Below are 16,991 nucleotides of genomic sequence, written 5' to 3' on the forward strand. Positions count from 1 at the left end.
AATATCAACAAGAAAGAATGAAGTTAGTGGTGTAAATATAATATCAACAAGAAAGAATGAAGTTAGTGGTGTAATATACAAAAAGAATGCTTAAACTAACAATAAAACGTTTTTGTCTAATATTGCAAGAAATTATAAATCCCCGGCAACGGCGCCAAAAACTTGATACGTGCCGTCTAGTGGTGTAAATATGAAATGTATATTATGATAAGTGCGTTACGACTATGGATGTGATCTTTCTAAATGCTCTATATTTACTAGACGTCACTACTTAGGGGCAAGTGTACCCCGTCGTATCAAGTAATAATCCGGTTAAGACCGGGTATCGAATCCACGGGATTTATAGCTGCAAGTATTAAATGACTCGGTTTTATACGTTATTTAAGCGGTGAATACTTTGAGGTTGATATGGGGACCAACTACAAACTACTCCTAACTATGGGTGAGGCGAATTTATATAACAAAACTCTATGAAGTGATGTGGATGCGATAAGTTATAACTATGAAAAATAACGACTTCTAATGTTTATACGGTTGATGGTTTGCTCTTGCAAAGACGACTACGTGTAGTGTAACCGACCCGTGAAGTACTTAGACTACGTGGTTCCTAGTCAATGCGTGTCTAATGCTTGGGACTAGAAATTAGGGCCCGTAAGTTCCGTGGCTTGTCAATTCCTACGGTTTCCAGTTTGTCACTTCCGGTAAGGCAACACCTATATGAATCCCTAAAGATAGCCCAAATAGAGTCGGAAATCGCGTTCTCCTACATAATAATCAATTATGAATATCAAAACAAGTAGCAAACATCAATACATATATAGAAAATAAGATTATGAATCATAGATTATAAATATGAAGAATGTAAATATGAATTACAACCAAGTCTAGTACATAGGATGAGTTCAAGCTAATTAGCAAGTGAAAAAGGAAGAATCCACCCTCGGAACTAGCTAACCGGACTCAAAGCCGTTTCTTAGGACTTGGATGGTGGAGCTTTCGAGCTTGGTGCACGGAAATGGAGCGGAACTTTGATGGAATGCCGGAATCAACGAACAAGCTCTCAAGGTGGAAGAGTTTGGCTATATAAAGCCTAAAACAAAATCTAAAACTACAAATGACAAGAATTACAAGGTGTCTAAGATATGTATGGTGTATATGATGTATATGATGTCCCAAATGAGTGCTAGTCACTCTTATTTATACACATCAAGCTAGGGATAAAATTGTAATTCCACAAGGTGCAAGCATGGAGGAACATGATTTTATGCAGAAATCCCATAATACGCCTCGCGTAGGGTGTGGAATGCCCCGCGTGTTTGCCCATTCCGTCAGAAATCTCCTGCATGTGGACCAATTCCAGATCATGTTGTCTCAAACACGCCCCGTGTAGACTGGGATGCGCCTCGCGTGTTTGAGTTTCTGAGTTTTTATTGCTTGAATTGGGTCCTTTACGCCGTGCGTAGCTGAAGCACGCCCCGCGTAAATGTGTCTCTGAGCTTTTTGCATTGAAGAACTTCCTTACACGCCCCGCGTGTAAGGTGGTACGTCCCGCGTATGGATAGTTGACTCGGGGAGACCATGCAGTCTGACTTTCAGGATTAGGCTAATCATGGTGGTACACGCCTCGTGTGTTGATGCCTAGATCCCACGTGGTGCCTGCGGATAAGTCAATTATTTCTGATCCAATGTTTCACGCCTCGCGTGAGGAGTGATGCGCCTCGCGTGTATGGGTGGATTTTCACTTCTTGCTCGTACCTGAAATACAATTCTCGGAAGCCGAGTTAGCTTGACATTTTATTTACTAATATTAATCAAAAATACGGAAAATTAACCGAAAGTACGTTATTTATTTTTATTTCGTTATTTTATTAAAACATTCTATTTTTGTAATTAAACTTATTTATTTCTTCTAAAATTAACCCGTAAATCACACTAAAAGATGGAGTAAAATATCCCTATCAGTTATGTGGCAAGATGTCATTCTCAGAATTTAACATAAAATATTGGGTTTCCTTTACATTTATTGTTTTGAAATGATGTGGAATGAGCATGCCATAATATGCATTTCAGTTAAAGAAATTTGTAATTTTGCCACGTTATTCTTTATTATATTTAGATTTTCCTCTCGCAGCCAAGAAATTTCAAGGCAAAACACCCAGGATTTGCGGATTCATATGGCAACAAACAATAATAAGTTGATGTTTTATATTTTTGTGGTTTGTATTTATAAATATTTTACCTTATTAAAATAGTTGTGTAAGAATCCTTATATATACACAATTGATTAAAAAAATATATAAGATAAATACATACCACATAAAAGATAAAAAAAATTTGGTTCGTAAGAGGGTATCCACTGCCGACAACCGTGACTATTCCATTTCACAAATGGTTTGCACCTCTATGGGTGGGACTGCTGGTCACGGACATTCTTTCCATTTCCAAAGGTGATGATCAAACCATAAACCTTTGGTTAAGGGAGGAGAAACCTTTATCACTCTACCAAAAGATAAACTATTAAAACTAAGTTTTTAACAATTTTTTTTATAAAATAAGTTTGGCAAAAAGCATCATTAGGCTCTTGATCTTTCATTTTTTGGTTCATTAAGCCTTTGATCTTTTATTTTGATACATTAAGCCTCTGATCATTTATATTTGGTCTCATTAAACCCTTGATGACCAAATCAGTAAGTTGTGAACATCTAATTATGTTAAAAATACGTTATTGACTTCATCTTTATTTGAAATTATTAAAAAAATATATTTTTTACAGTTTGGATTAAGATTTTTATAGTTTTCCTATAGCCACATGACATCCAAAACAGCTTTCAAACAGGGGAAAAAATACAAATTTCGAATGTAGGTACAATTAATAACAGTCTATTAACCAAATTTTATGTTCAAATTTACTTTTTATGGTCTTCAATGGCTTAATGAGACAAAAAATAAATGATCAGAGACTTAATGTATCCAAATAAAGGATGAAGGGTTTAATGAACCAAAAAATGAAAGATCATAGACCTAATGATGCATTTTGCCAATAAGTTTTTAACATTTTAAGAGTGAACATACACTAAAAGTTGATGCATCCGTGTAAATATTTATTTAAAAAATATGTGAATTTTTTTTTTATAGTAGTGCATACATCATTTTATAGATAACAAAACATCAAGTACAACAAGAAAAATAAGAAATAAAACCTACTACAAAATCCATAAAGGTAAAAAAACGACTACAAAGAGCAAAATAAACCATTAAAGGTATAGATAAAACAAACAATAGATGAAATATATACTTCATCAAATACCAAATTTGCAGAAAAACACATGTAATCCCATCTTCAGCATTTAAACTCTTCTGAATCTTGGGATCTAAGTCTTTTCTTTTGCAATCATGTAGATATAGTGATTTACGTATAAGATCTACCATTTCTGCTCTTGCTAAAATTGAAAAAAGTTATCAATGAAAAGATAACAAACAACAGATGCAATTCAAGCGGAATAAGAGATTTGGTAAAATACATGCAATTCAACTATAATTTATTGAACAAAAAAGAAGAAAAATAAAACAACAGAACGGTATAAGGAGGAAAAAGGAAGACAGTCTTCCTTCTTCCTCCTCAAATAGAAGACTGCAACTTGAAAAAGAAGAAAAATCCAATAATAGAAGATTAATGGATGAATTTGGTGAAGAATTGATGAAAATTGAAGAGAATGGGATGAAGCAGTTTGAGAAGTTTCTTAAAAAAATATATCTAAATTGAAACTTATAAAATATCGTAAGTTAAAGGAGTTGCAGCAAATAAGCGAAAAACTGTCAATTCTTTTCTTTTTTTTCTTTTTCTTTCCTTTTTTTCATTCTTTCTTTTCACACCGGGTTATATTTCTATATTTCTTTTTATTACTTTTTTAGTCTCTGTTAATATATTTCATCAGAACTCTTTATCTGTTTCATTGTATATGCTCTCTATTATTATGTAGTTTATGTTTTTTTCGGATTTAGCAAGAGCGGAAATTGTTTTATCTTGTTCGTGGATCAATAAATCTACATGGTTGCAAAAAAAAAAAAACTCAGATCTGAATGTTCGGAATGGTCTAAGGGATGAAGTTTGGATTGCGGATGTCTTTCTACAGATTTGGATTTACGAGAAATATATTGTTGTTTTGTGTTTTTTTATGTCTTTTATAGGTTCTTTTTGCTCTTTGTAGTCATTTTAATCCCTTCATGGATATTGTATTTGGTTTAGTCTGTAATCATGTGAGATTTTATTCCTTACATTTTGCTTGCTGTAATTCTTCTTTTTTTCATCTAATGAAATTACAAGCATTTTTCTATAAAAAAATAATAAAAAGGAAAAACTAGTGTATTTATACAAATATTTAATACAAAAAGTTTAATTTACATAAAAAAAAAATCCTATAGTTTTTTTAATAGTTTGTGAAGCTTTCTGGGCTTTGATTGTAAGATTTCCATGTGGACGATGCAAGGCCTAATTGCAGGAAAGCCCATAACATATTTTCATGCAAACTTTGTCCATCCTTTACTCCTACAACTATAAATGTTGTCCTTTTCTCTTCCCTTCTTTTGTTGAATTTAAGATTGCATTATTTTACATGTGAAGATTAAATATACTCTTCCCTAATAATCATAGTTCTAAATTTGTATTATTGAAAATATAGTTGGATTGAGGCAGGATCCACCCACAATTAATATGCATCGTGTTAAATTATATGGTAATTAGATTTTTTTTTTTCTTAAACAAGCCCAGAAATTTCATTGAATTGAATCAGTAAACAAGACATCAGAAAGAAAGGAGGGTGGAGAGTCCCACTCTCCATAAACAGACTTTCGATGCCGTGGACTGCTAAATTCGCTAAGCAACCGAATTTAAATCTCTAAGCAAATAATGACAGTCCAATATAATAGCAGAAAGGTAAGAACAACCAGCAATTTGATCGTTAACAGTCAGACTTGATACCCACATGTGCAAATTTTGAAGCTTCAACCAACTAAATGCTTCCTTGATAAAGAAGGCCTCAGCTAAGAACGAGTCTACCATCCCATCGATGCAATTACCAAGATGAGTCCGAATAGCAAACCCATGCGAACAATAGTTCTTGGAGATGAACACCCTCTAAATTATTTTGACATAGAATATACGTGACCAGTTATATGAGACTGCAATTCAATGTCTCCCGAAGCAATACTCGTAAGTGATCTTCCCCGATTTACTATGTGCCGAGACGTTTTTCTCCTTCAATACTATATTATGTAATTAATTGCAAAATTGTCCCTGATTAATTATTAATTAAGGGTGAAAAAATTATCAATTGATGTGAAATTGATTCAAGTAGTGGGTGAAATATCCATAGATGGATGTGACATGATGAACAAAGATAAGGCAAGCAAAGGGGGGATTTTTTTATTTGAAGTCAAGCTGAAAATTAAAGAGAAGGATTACAAACCATGATTATATACATACAGGAGAAACACACAGAGCTACTGCAAAACTAACCTACAGAGAAAGACAGACAAGTTTCAACTACATTTCACATTCAAACTATTCCACCAAACACCTCTTAATCACATGGCTCTCCTTCATAGCCTGACTGCACTGCACCGCATCACACCTTATAAAAACTCTCTTATCTTCTTCTACTGTCTGGCTGCAAGCACTGCTGGTCCTTCCACCTGAAATTCCATCCCCACCAAACTCTTATTACCATTATTGGATTATTATTTAGGACTACCTTAAATGGTAATTATATTTATATTTATATTACCTTAAAAGTAGCCCCCCAGATTTCTTCCTCGTTAGCAGGAACAGCTGTGATAATATTCTTAGGATTCTCAAAGCTTCTCAGTTCTCCAACTGCTGTTGAGTAGAAGCATCCTGCATTTCTCCCGACGTGTTACTAAATTTCGACTAAATTGATTTCATCGTAACCAATAATTAAATTTTAATTAGGAAACGTTACCTTGGGGGAAAGAAGCAAGAGACTTGCCACAAGCACCTTTAAGCAAGTCAATATTGTCGGCAAAGGCGACATATCCATCAGCTGTGATTCCCCAATACAAAGGAACCTTACCAAATTGATCCTGTCCGAATCCCCAATTTACTTTGAAGATTAGATTAGGATAAACAGAACAGACAAATTAATTAGAGTAGGTAAGAACTTACAGAAGCCACAAACAAGGTTGAAGTAGAACTGTCAAAGACAATGAAAGCAAAGCTTCCACTAAGATGACCGACAACATGGTTTGGAGGATAAGGTGCTCTGTCTCTCAGAGCCTTGTATGCTTCAATTACCAGAATCACTTCATTTGCTGACTTGGCTAACCCATATTGTTGCCTTAGACTTCCTAAGTTGTCTAGTGCTCCCTCGAACAAGCAGAATATCTCATCCTTCACCGCGAATGATCTGTCATATACAATTTCACCAAATTGTGAGAACAGAGGAAAATTGGAGAACTTACGTGGTGGACTAGATACAATGAACTCAACCAATGAAAAATGAGAATCATACTGTCTTATTGGGACATGATTAGTGTAAGGAAAGATAGAGTATAATTGTCACGTTTCTATTGCTAAGGTCATAGTAAAATTTTTCGGAAAATTGAGGAAAATTAAAATATTATTGTAGTTTTCAAATATTTATTGGCGACAGTAATTATCTGTGGCTCCACCAATAAATATGATGGAAGGGTGATTAATAATGTAATTATTGATGATAAGGGGAGGGACCAATTATGGTCCCTATCCTAGATACCTTATCCTTATCCTAAACACCCATTCCCTCCTTTTTATCTTTACCCACTTTTCCCGCAGAGTTTGGATGGAATACTACGCCACTTGACAGCGATACCCACTTAAAAAAAAAAATAGCAAAAATTAATTATACTACAAATTTTGATTATAACACTGATCTAAAATTAATTTACAAAATTAATGACTTATGTGACACTAATTTATTAGATCTATCGAACCAAAAAAAAAATTTATTAGATCTATGACACAACTCTTTTTCTCATCTAAAAAAGAATTTGTCGCAGGAGTAATAATATTGTGGTATTTCTATTCTAAACCAATCCAACCTACTCAAGACCAAAGATTTAAGTAGAAAAATTAAATGAGAAATTAAAAGTTTGTTGCGGGCAATTATGTTGTTAATTATAGATTTGTAATATGTTAATCATAAATTTAAATATATTCTCTTCCAGGCAGATCAGTAATAATGGGAATAACCTGCTTTCCAATTTTACTCCATGATATAATTATTACCCTTTCTTAAATAAATATGAACAAAAATTACAGAATTTTTATAAAAATATAAAATTGAGATAAAAAAAATTTATCATTCAAATAACAGTAGATCATTTTATACAATAAGATTAAAATAATTCTTTCCTTACCTTTAAAGGTAAGCCAATTTGATAAGCACTACCATAAAAAAAAATTGATGAGCACTTAAAACTTATTGGTTTTTAATTTATTGGCTAATTCAACGTAAAAATTTGAGCTAGTAATTCAAAAATATTATCAAGAATACCACATTTTTAAATATTTATCAAACAATTAAACAATTTAATATTTTCAATATTTATAATATCCACTTTTAAAATCTATTAATATTTATTTTCTCAGCACTTAATTTTCAATTTTAAATCGCCTAGAAAATATCTAATTATTTACAACAGATATTATTAGGGGACATCTGAAATAAACTGAATTCTAAATTCTAAGAAGTGTTTATTAAATATCATAACTCACTTAAATTAATAATTTCATGTTCAAAATCTAGCAATAAACTTAGTACTGCAATAAACTTTAACAGTTTTTGGCCCGTGTGATGCACGAATTCATCTTAACATATAAATATTAAGAAAAATATAATCTAATAATTACAATTAATGATATAAAAGTGTTATATAAATTAAATATTATTATTTTATTTTTAGGGATATTTGATTTGCTCATTTTTATATTTCTTTTTGCTTTTTCACTTTAAAATTGAAAGTTTTAGATATTTGATTAGTGATTTCATATTTATTTTTTACACCTGAAAATTAGGCTTTTATAAAAACAGAAAACCTTTAAAAAAACAGTATTTCAATAGTAAAAGACAAACCATAACAGCAAATATGAATAATAGCAGTAAGTAAAACAGACGGGATGAGTAAAATTGGAAAGGAGGTTATTCCAATAATTACTGACCTAAGAAAATGGTGGGCCACAAAACGACAAGGTTAGCTTAAAGTATGACCAAGGCCGTCCACCTGTTTGACTATTCAATTACTACTAATCTACGGCTAAGTTTCACTTAAGCAAATGCTGGGCCCCATCCCACTATTCATATACTACTGTATTTTATTCAGTGTATCTACTCATGATTACATCATTACATGGCATTTATATAATACTACTCTACATACTTGCTTTCATCATACCCTACCATGCTTCCCTCTCTAATCTTTCTAATTTCTCCCCTATAATCATAAACTAACAAATATGAACTCACCCCAATAATTCTACTCTTCTATCCAACAAAAAATTAATTAAATAATTCTGGTCCAAATCAACTCTATCTTTTTCATTTTAAGAGAAATTTAAATTGAAAACAGTTCAAAGAGATCAAATCTCTCAACCATAGGCTTTCTTTATAAATATACTGTTCTGTATAAATTTAAATTCAGATTATATAATATATATACCAATAAGTCAGGAGATTTTTCAAATTATGATAAAAAAAAAAAATTCATCTAAAAAATTTAAAAATACATACAGACCAAAAATAGTAAAATTAATGACTTAAGAACTATTATTAAATTGTTCTTTTTATAGGAAATTTTAATTTAATCTTTTGAACTTCTTTCATGAACCTGAAGAGACTACAAAGTCCATTCTGGCACACTGATCATTATTTTTATTTAATCCAATTATTATCAACCTCTTTCATGTTAATCCTATTATTAGTGAATTATTCGTCTAAGAAATTCCGAGGCAGGAATCGTAGGTACTGGTTCTATCAATATGTTCATCACACTAGACACTAACTTCCATACGATCAGGCATCAGACGACACGTGGCGGAATCTGTGATAACGGAGTCCATTGATTTGTGATGGAATTTACCTGGGCTGCAGCAAGGACTCGTTGTGGTGAGTGTAGGCTAACTGTGCGTTGTCTCCGACCTGTAAAGCTACAGCGGATGTGTTGGTGTCGATGAAACGTTTCACCAGCGCGTCGGAACTTATCTTCGGCGACGGTGTGCGGGATCCGGCCGCCACCAGTTCGTCCGGCGGGGACACGATGGCGCTGCTGAATACTCCCAACATCTCTCCGATCACTAAAAATAAATTAAATTAAAATAAATAGAAATGAAATTGTTTTTGCTTTGGGTTTTCAGCTACAACAGTTGAGTTGAGAGAGCTCAGACATAGGAGAGAGGAAAAGAAAGGGGGAAGAAGTGTCGTTTTATAGGAAAATATCAATAAGGGTGTTATGGTAATTTACTCTAATTCTTTTTTAAATGGTGCGATATAGTCATGTGTTGTGGGGTCCAGTGTAGGGCGATGATTCTCGAGCGTTAGAGACGGAGACGTGGAGAGATGAGGTTGTAGGACCCACACTATACTTTTGTCTGTTTATTACATTACTTGCCTGTATTAAAATCTCAAACCGCCAAGTATTGGTAGTAGTAAGGTTACGTCTACGGAGTAGATACTGTTCCTGTGTGGGTGTCTCCATAACTCTTTAGTAGATCTCATCCAATGACACCGTCGGATCAACTTTGTAGATCTTTTTTCGTATTTTGAACATTATTCCTTCTCCTACGTGGTAGTATTTGATTGGTTTGTCACTTTAAGTGTTTTTTTTTTATGAACACTTTAAGTGTTAGAGTCTATTCATCCATATAATTGTGATCCTACAAATTACCCCAATTTCAATCTATTTTCAAATTATTTATCATTACAATTATTTTACAATTTATATCAATTTCAATTTATAATTCAGATATTTTTAAGATTACATCTCAATTAAAATTAGGTAGCGAAAATGTTACCAATAAAATTATATTAGATAAAACTTTATATATTTTTCATGCATTTAATAAAAAAAAACCATGTGTCTCGTCCACTGCCAAATAAATCAACAAAATCTCTAAAGTCAATCCTTAAGAATTTGTTGGAAATTATCCACTTCCAAAGAAAATAAAAAAAATTGGTCCAAAGACGATGGATTATATTTTCATTGGCTATGTGCTTCACTGTAATGCATATCATTTTCAGGTACATGAATCTAAGAATCTCGAGATTCATAAAAACATCATCGTAGAATTAAATAATGCTTCATTTTTTGAAAACGTTTTTCTATGTAAAGAAACAAAATGATGGGTCTTCATTCAAACAAATTCTAGAAATTGTTGATGAGAATTATAAGGACCTTCAACAAAAAGTTGAAGTTTGAGACTAATGTTGATAAAGAAATTGAGCATAGAGGGAGTAAAAGAAGTGGAAAAATCTTTCGTACCAGATTTTCTAACTTACATAGTAGAGGCTGAGCCTTTAACCTATAAAGAAGCTATAAGTTCAACGAAAATCCCTTTGTGGAAAGAGACTATAAGGAGTAAAATTGACTCCATCTTGTGTAACCATACGTGGGAATTAGTGGACCTCTCTCTAGAAATGAAATCACTAACTTCTAAATGGATTTTCAGATGGAAAATGAAAGTAGATGGAACAATTGATAATTACAAGGCTAGTTTGGTTGTAAAATGATATAGAAAAAAAGAAGGCTTTGATTACTTTGACACGTACTCTCATGTGTCCAGAATAACTTCTATTAGGATGATACTTGCAATAGCCTCTTTGCAGAAGCTTGAAGTACATCAAATGGATGTTACGATTGCTTTCTTGAATGGAGATCTTGATAAAGAGATCTACATGGAACAATATGAAAGTTGTGTAGCTCCAAATCAGGAAATGAAAGTATGTACGTTGGTGAAGACTTTATATAGATTAAAGAAAACACCAAAACAATGGCATAAAAAGTTTGATGATGGCATGATAGAGAACGACTATCGGATAAAGGAGCGCAAAATGTATTTATGTTAAAATGACAAATCAAGGATATGTCATTTTGTGTTTGTATATTGATTACATTCTCATTGTGGGTAGTAATGATAAAACGATGAATAGTGACAAAGACATGTCAAACTCACGATTTGACATGAAAGGTATGGGACTTCCAAATGTGATTTTAGGTATTCTAAATAAAACATTCACCTAAGGGTCTTATGCTAATCCAACCACACCAAGTGCACAAGATACTTGAAAAGTTTTAGTAAGGATGGTTCCGGTTTAGCCAGAACTCCGCTCGATATTAGCCCACACATGTTTAAAAATAAAAGTGAGAACGTTAACCAATTGGAATACGCAATGATCATAGGCAGTCTAGTGATCATATGCAATATATGAGAGAACCTACTGTGTTGGAAGGTTTTTCTGATGCGAGTTGGATATCTGATATAAAAGATTCCAAAAGCACGAGTGGATACGTGTTTACTTTAATAGGAGGAGAAGTACCTTGGAAATCCTCAAGACAAATGATAATAAACAAATTCACTATAGGGTTTGAGGTTATTGCTTTAGATAAAGCTGGAGAAGAAGCCGAGTGGCTAAGAAACTTCTTGGAGAATATTCTTATATGGCCAAAGTCAGTGTCCATGATAGGGGTCAAAAACTTGATTATTGGCGGTTGTCGGGTATTTATAGATTTAATCTACTTTCCCCGGCAACGGCGCCAAAAACTTGATGCGCCTTCCGTAAGAAGACTTACTAAGGGATAAGTGTACCCCGTCGTTATCAAGTAATAAAATCTGGAAAGTCCAGGTATCGAATCCACAGGACTTATTTACCACAACTATCGAGCTACTTGGTCTCAGGTGTTATCTAGGCTTTGTGGGTTTTGAGTTTGTTTGTTTAAGTTAATCTACTCCTAGGTTGAATTATGCTACTCCTAGCTAAGTTATACTAATTCTAACTAAGTTATTCTACGCCTAATTAAGTTAAACTACTCCTAATTAAGTTATACTACTCCTTGGTGATCTTTCACTAATGCAATTACCCGAAGGAACATGGTATGAACGATAATAATGGAGTTAGGTTATTAGGTCTATTGATTAAAAACCTAATCTAAGTCACTTGTATTCAAGGCGATTAACCATACTTACCCTCCTGAAGTTCCTAGTGCGTGATTCCCTTGTAAGGCCGAAACTAGGTCTAAGGCTCAGCAATTTGGGCTTAATCAACTAAGAGGTCGTCAATCTCCTAGGCTCTGACTAGGTCAGATTCAGCTCACAATATGTGCCTACTAGATTTTGGGGCTTTTGAATGAGTTAAACCAATTGAATAAAGCGTAAGACAAAGATTAGACAAATAATCATAGAACAAAACAAGAGCTAAAATATTATTAAAGGCGAAGAACAATGTCACAAGATACAATTAGCCTAGGATTCATTGACTGTATCAAAGAGTACAAACAAGGAAAGATAAAAGGAGATACGAAAATCCCTTTCAGGGAACCTGTCTACTCTGCAGCCGGCTTCCTAGGTCTTAAGGACGGACCTTGAATAATCCTCGGTGGAGATGCGGAGCTTCGGAGCTTCTTCAATGGAGGTTGGAGAAGATGGAAGAGGTGGAGAGGATTTCTCAAGGGGGAAAGGCTAAAGTAAATTACAATAATGAAAGATATCTAATTTACAATTGGAAATTCTTATTTATAGACGCGGCTCGGGCCCTCTTTTTGACCTATTTCGTGTCCTTATGCAGGTGGGAAGTCGTGGGACCGGTCGTGGAGTCGTGGGGGTAAAACTGATATTTTTGACCAATTCCCGCAGGTCAGCTCGTCGAGCAGGGCGCGCTGCTCGGCGAGCTGGCCCTGCATGGCCAGCTCGCGCCGAGCTGGCTCCCAGCTCGCCCGAGTAGGCCCCTGGAGGCCTGCTCGGTGAGCTGGCCTAAAAAGGCCAGTCCGACGAGTAGTTTTGCCCTGCGCGCTTGCGCACTGTTGCTCGATGTCCCATGATGTAACTTTTGCCCGAACTTATCCCTGCGCATGCATAAAAACTCCAAATAGCATTAGTCTCAAGGCTAAATTGAGCCGCCAATCGTTCATTTTGAGCAAACGCTCCGTTTGGTGCGACTTTTGGCGGATCAATTCGCTATAAAAGATAACGGAATTATAACATACATGCCATTTTGGCCATAATTTCCTAAAATGATCAGAAAACGAGCCCAAACAACGAAAAGTTAATAAAACATTTCCAATTCCTAACTAACTCACACAAAAGCATATAAATGCGAGAATTGCTCGCTTATTCATGAAATAACACTAAAAACCGTCCTAAAACCGTACCCAAAGATAGGGGTTTTTGACCCCTATCAAACCTCCTCGCACTTAAAACTTTACTTGTCCCCAAGTAAACTAAAAAACTAAACCCGCAATCACAAGCAAGCTAGAAAACCTCCTGGTTTGACTAGGCGCTTGACACAATTTCGAGCATCTGTAATCACATGCATTTGGAAATACAAAGTAGAGACACGATATCCAAAAGCCGCATTTCAATTATCACAGGCCATATGTTTAAGAAAAAGGACACATGTTCAATTAAACGAGCTTAAGGGGATAGCTAAGTATAACACCTCACCATAGGTAGTTCACTCAATTCACACAATTTTGGTGGCTAAAGTGTTTACTCTCGGCTTATGTTCTTGCTTAGGATTACGTTGATTTTGCACGTTCATCCGAGTTCCTCTACTATGCTATATGACTCCGATGATATAAAAAACAGCCTCGAATTGGGGTTGTAATGTGGTTAGAGGGTTAAGGATACAACAAGGGTTAGGAGTTCTAGCGCTGGAAAAACAAAGTTTAAAATGGCTTTAGCAAATTGTGAAGTGATTGAGCTTTTTATTTACATATATTTTTTCTGAGACGTTCTAATTTTAAGAGCTGGGAGATAGAGTTCTCCTTCTTTTGTTCGTCTCTTTTCTTTTCTTTTTCTGTTTTTCTTTTTGTCTTTTTTTTTTGGATAGTAATGCTCATTCACTTCTTAGCCTTTTGGCTTGCTACTATGATGCCATAAACAAAGATAAAGCGCTAGAAGAAAACAAAGGCTCAATGTGAGCTTTGCAAAAACTCAGGTTAAGTAACAAACCAAGTGATGGTTTGCAAAAATTGGGTTAGAACGAAAGAAAAATCTACAAACTACAAAAATACAGGCTCAAAGGGGCTTCCTAGAGTGGATGAAAAAGAGAAAATAAGGTAAAGAAAAGGGTTAATTCTAATGAGGCTGATTTCATCGTTTACCATCTCAAATCATTGCATACAGGTTCAACTCAGTATTAGGTGCAAAATCTGTAATCTTTCCACAAGTCAAAGCATTCACACAAAAATGTCAAGAAAAAGAGCTTTTTGATGTTCGCTCTTGGGCTCAAATTCAACTCACAGTTCTTGGGTTTCAATTTTATGCTTACTAGTTCTCCCCAAACTCAAGTTTAACATCACATGCCTTCAATTCTTAAGTTATCTACCTAAGTAAATGATTTTATCATTTCTTCAAAAGTAGGGTCTAAATGCAAACTTTAGCTCATGCTTTTACAGATACAAGGATTGTGTCCTACACCTAAACTAGTTGTCATGCAATCTTAGATTCGGTTCTCAGCCCTCAAGGACAAATAACGAAGTTTAGATTCGAAGGAGGTTCACGGTTTTAGGTACTAAACATGCGAAAACATAAATAAAACCCGAAAACGCTAAACTAAACTAGACACGACGCAACAAAAATTTTAAAAATTATACAATTTTTGTAAGTTTGTCTACCCCTCCTCCTCACACTAAAAATGTACAATAAGTTCCAACATTGCATATAAGACACTAAAGTACAAGTGCAAAAAGTTAGGGTGGAGAAGACAACTTACTGATCGGCCGGGGGGTATGGCCACGGCATGTTGTAGCGCTCACAGTAGTCTGCCGCCACATATTCGAGACCTGTGAGTCTCCGGTCCATGTTCTGCTCGAAGTTGGTGGACCCTTGGTCCATTTGTTGAACAGTGTTGAAGGTACGAAGGTTAAGGTCTCTCATCTCTGCCATCATGGTGTTAATGGCTTGGAACTGGGCCTCCGTCCCCGGCTCTAGGTGTTCGGCGTGGTCTCCTGCTGCTGCAGCTCCTTCCTCTTCTGCTCCTTCTTGCTCTTCCTCTCTCCGTTGTGGTGGGTTCCGCGCTCGTTCCCGCACTCTTCCGCTTGAGCTTGCTCCTCCAGATGGGTCCCTATTTAAAACTGCATGAAAAGTAGATCTTCCCAAAAATTTGGAGTCAAGCAAAGTAGGGTAAAAACCATCTTCTTTAATTTCCAAATCTTTGAATTGGCTACTAAGGAAGTTGGTTACCAAATATCTAAGACCAATCGACCCACGTTTCCTATTTGTTTGGCTTTGAAAGCCTTCAAAGATGGCTTTGACATTATCAACGGGTTTATGATTGACCACACACCACAGTATGAGCAATTTTATGCTCGAGACCTTATTGCTCTCGGTTTTGCCTAGCAAGTTGTGTGCTACAAACTTGTGTATAAGGTTTATCATTGGGTCTCGGAGAGAGATAGGGCTAGCAGTGCAGGAGTCATAATCTGATGACCCTGTTAATTGGAGCCAAGCATCAGACAATGTCACGGGTTCCTCAAAACCCGAGACTGCCCCTGGTGAGTTACGGACTCCCATCAAAGCTGCTATCGTAGTATCACTAAGACGATAAGGTGTACCGTTCAGTCTGAAGGAGTACTTATTAGTTCCTATTGGCCCTTCCTTTCTCAAGGTGGTCAGAAATTCTATGGTGTATTCATAATAGGTTAGGGTCCTTTTTGTGGCTAGTTTATACCACCCCTGGAATTTCAGGATTTCAATGAAATCCTTTTCCCAACCTAGAGATGCTAGACACCTCGGATCAATGACGATTCGTGTGGCAAGGTCTTGCTTAGAAAACCGATCATATAACAACCCCTCACGCTCATCGACTAATCCAAAAGGAGGATTATACTTAGCTTGCAGGGCATCGTTGAACTCGATGTCAGAATCGGCTTCATTGTCAATTGTGACCTTGGCCTTGCCTTTTCTGCCCATAGTACCTGAGAGATAGACCAAACAGACTAGTTAGAAGAAAATACAACAAAAATCCCCAAATAACCAATAAAGAGGCACAAACCATAGTTTAGAAACTTAGGGACCAAAACCACAAGCTTTCAGTCCCTAAGTAATTCACCCGTAATCCTAAATTCGTGCAAAATCAGAGATACCCAGTGACCAAAATGTGTTAAGAATGTGAAATAGAACCTCATTGGCAAGTTTCCGACTATAAACTGAATAGTTGAATTTTGAGCTAAAATGGAGATTTTACCTAAATTGGGTAATTTCTCCAAATATTCACAAATTAAGAACTACAATCATACCCAAAGCACATATTGATCATAATATTAATATATATTGCAAGAAGATCAAGAATTAAAAGCAAATAAGAGATTATTTGAGAAAAAAGATAAAATCCCCAAAACCTAGGTTTATCTCAAATCTCAAAAAGTGACACACTAAACTAAAATCTAAGCCTAGAAACATGTTAGAAATAAAAAATAGGTAAGAATCCATACCTTGTTTGTTAAATTCGGGTTAGTATGGTGGATTTGGGGGGTTAGGTTGTGAAAGAAAAAGAAAAAGGGAGAAAGAAAGAAAGAAGAAGAAGGTAAGGAAGGGGATGAAGAGTCATCCCCTAATATATATATATATATATATATATATATATATATATATATTTGTTAGTTCGGGATTTAAAAATCCCGAACAGCCCCGTGTCGGCCGAGCTGGCTGGCTCGGCCGACCAGCTCGGCGAGCAGGGCGTCAGCGCCCTGCTCGCCCGAGCTGGGGTGCTGGGCGAATTTTTTTT

The 16,991-nt window shown here is 35.2% G+C and overlaps 1 protein-coding gene across 1 annotated transcript; it reads right to left on the reverse strand.

The window, feature by feature from the left end:
* Positions 1-5,397: 5,397 nt before the first annotated feature.
* On the reverse strand, positions 5,398-9,448 carry LOC136219799 (stem-specific protein TSJT1). Its single transcript, XM_066007343.1, has 5 exons — positions 9,133-9,448; positions 6,182-6,422; positions 5,979-6,099; positions 5,784-5,893; positions 5,398-5,691 (listed from the first exon to the last, which is right to left on the reverse strand). The coding sequence occupies exons 1-5, from the start codon at positions 9,333-9,335 to the stop codon at positions 5,656-5,658; spliced, it is 711 nt and encodes a 236-aa protein (XP_065863415.1). The 5' UTR covers positions 9,336-9,448; the 3' UTR covers positions 5,398-5,655.
* Positions 9,449-16,991: the final 7,543 nt, after the last annotated feature.

The sequence above is a fragment of the Euphorbia lathyris genome, chromosome 2 (assembly GCF_963576675.1).
Source record: "Euphorbia lathyris chromosome 2, ddEupLath1.1, whole genome shotgun sequence".
In the NCBI taxonomy this organism is placed as follows: domain Eukaryota; kingdom Viridiplantae; phylum Streptophyta; class Magnoliopsida; order Malpighiales; family Euphorbiaceae; genus Euphorbia; species Euphorbia lathyris.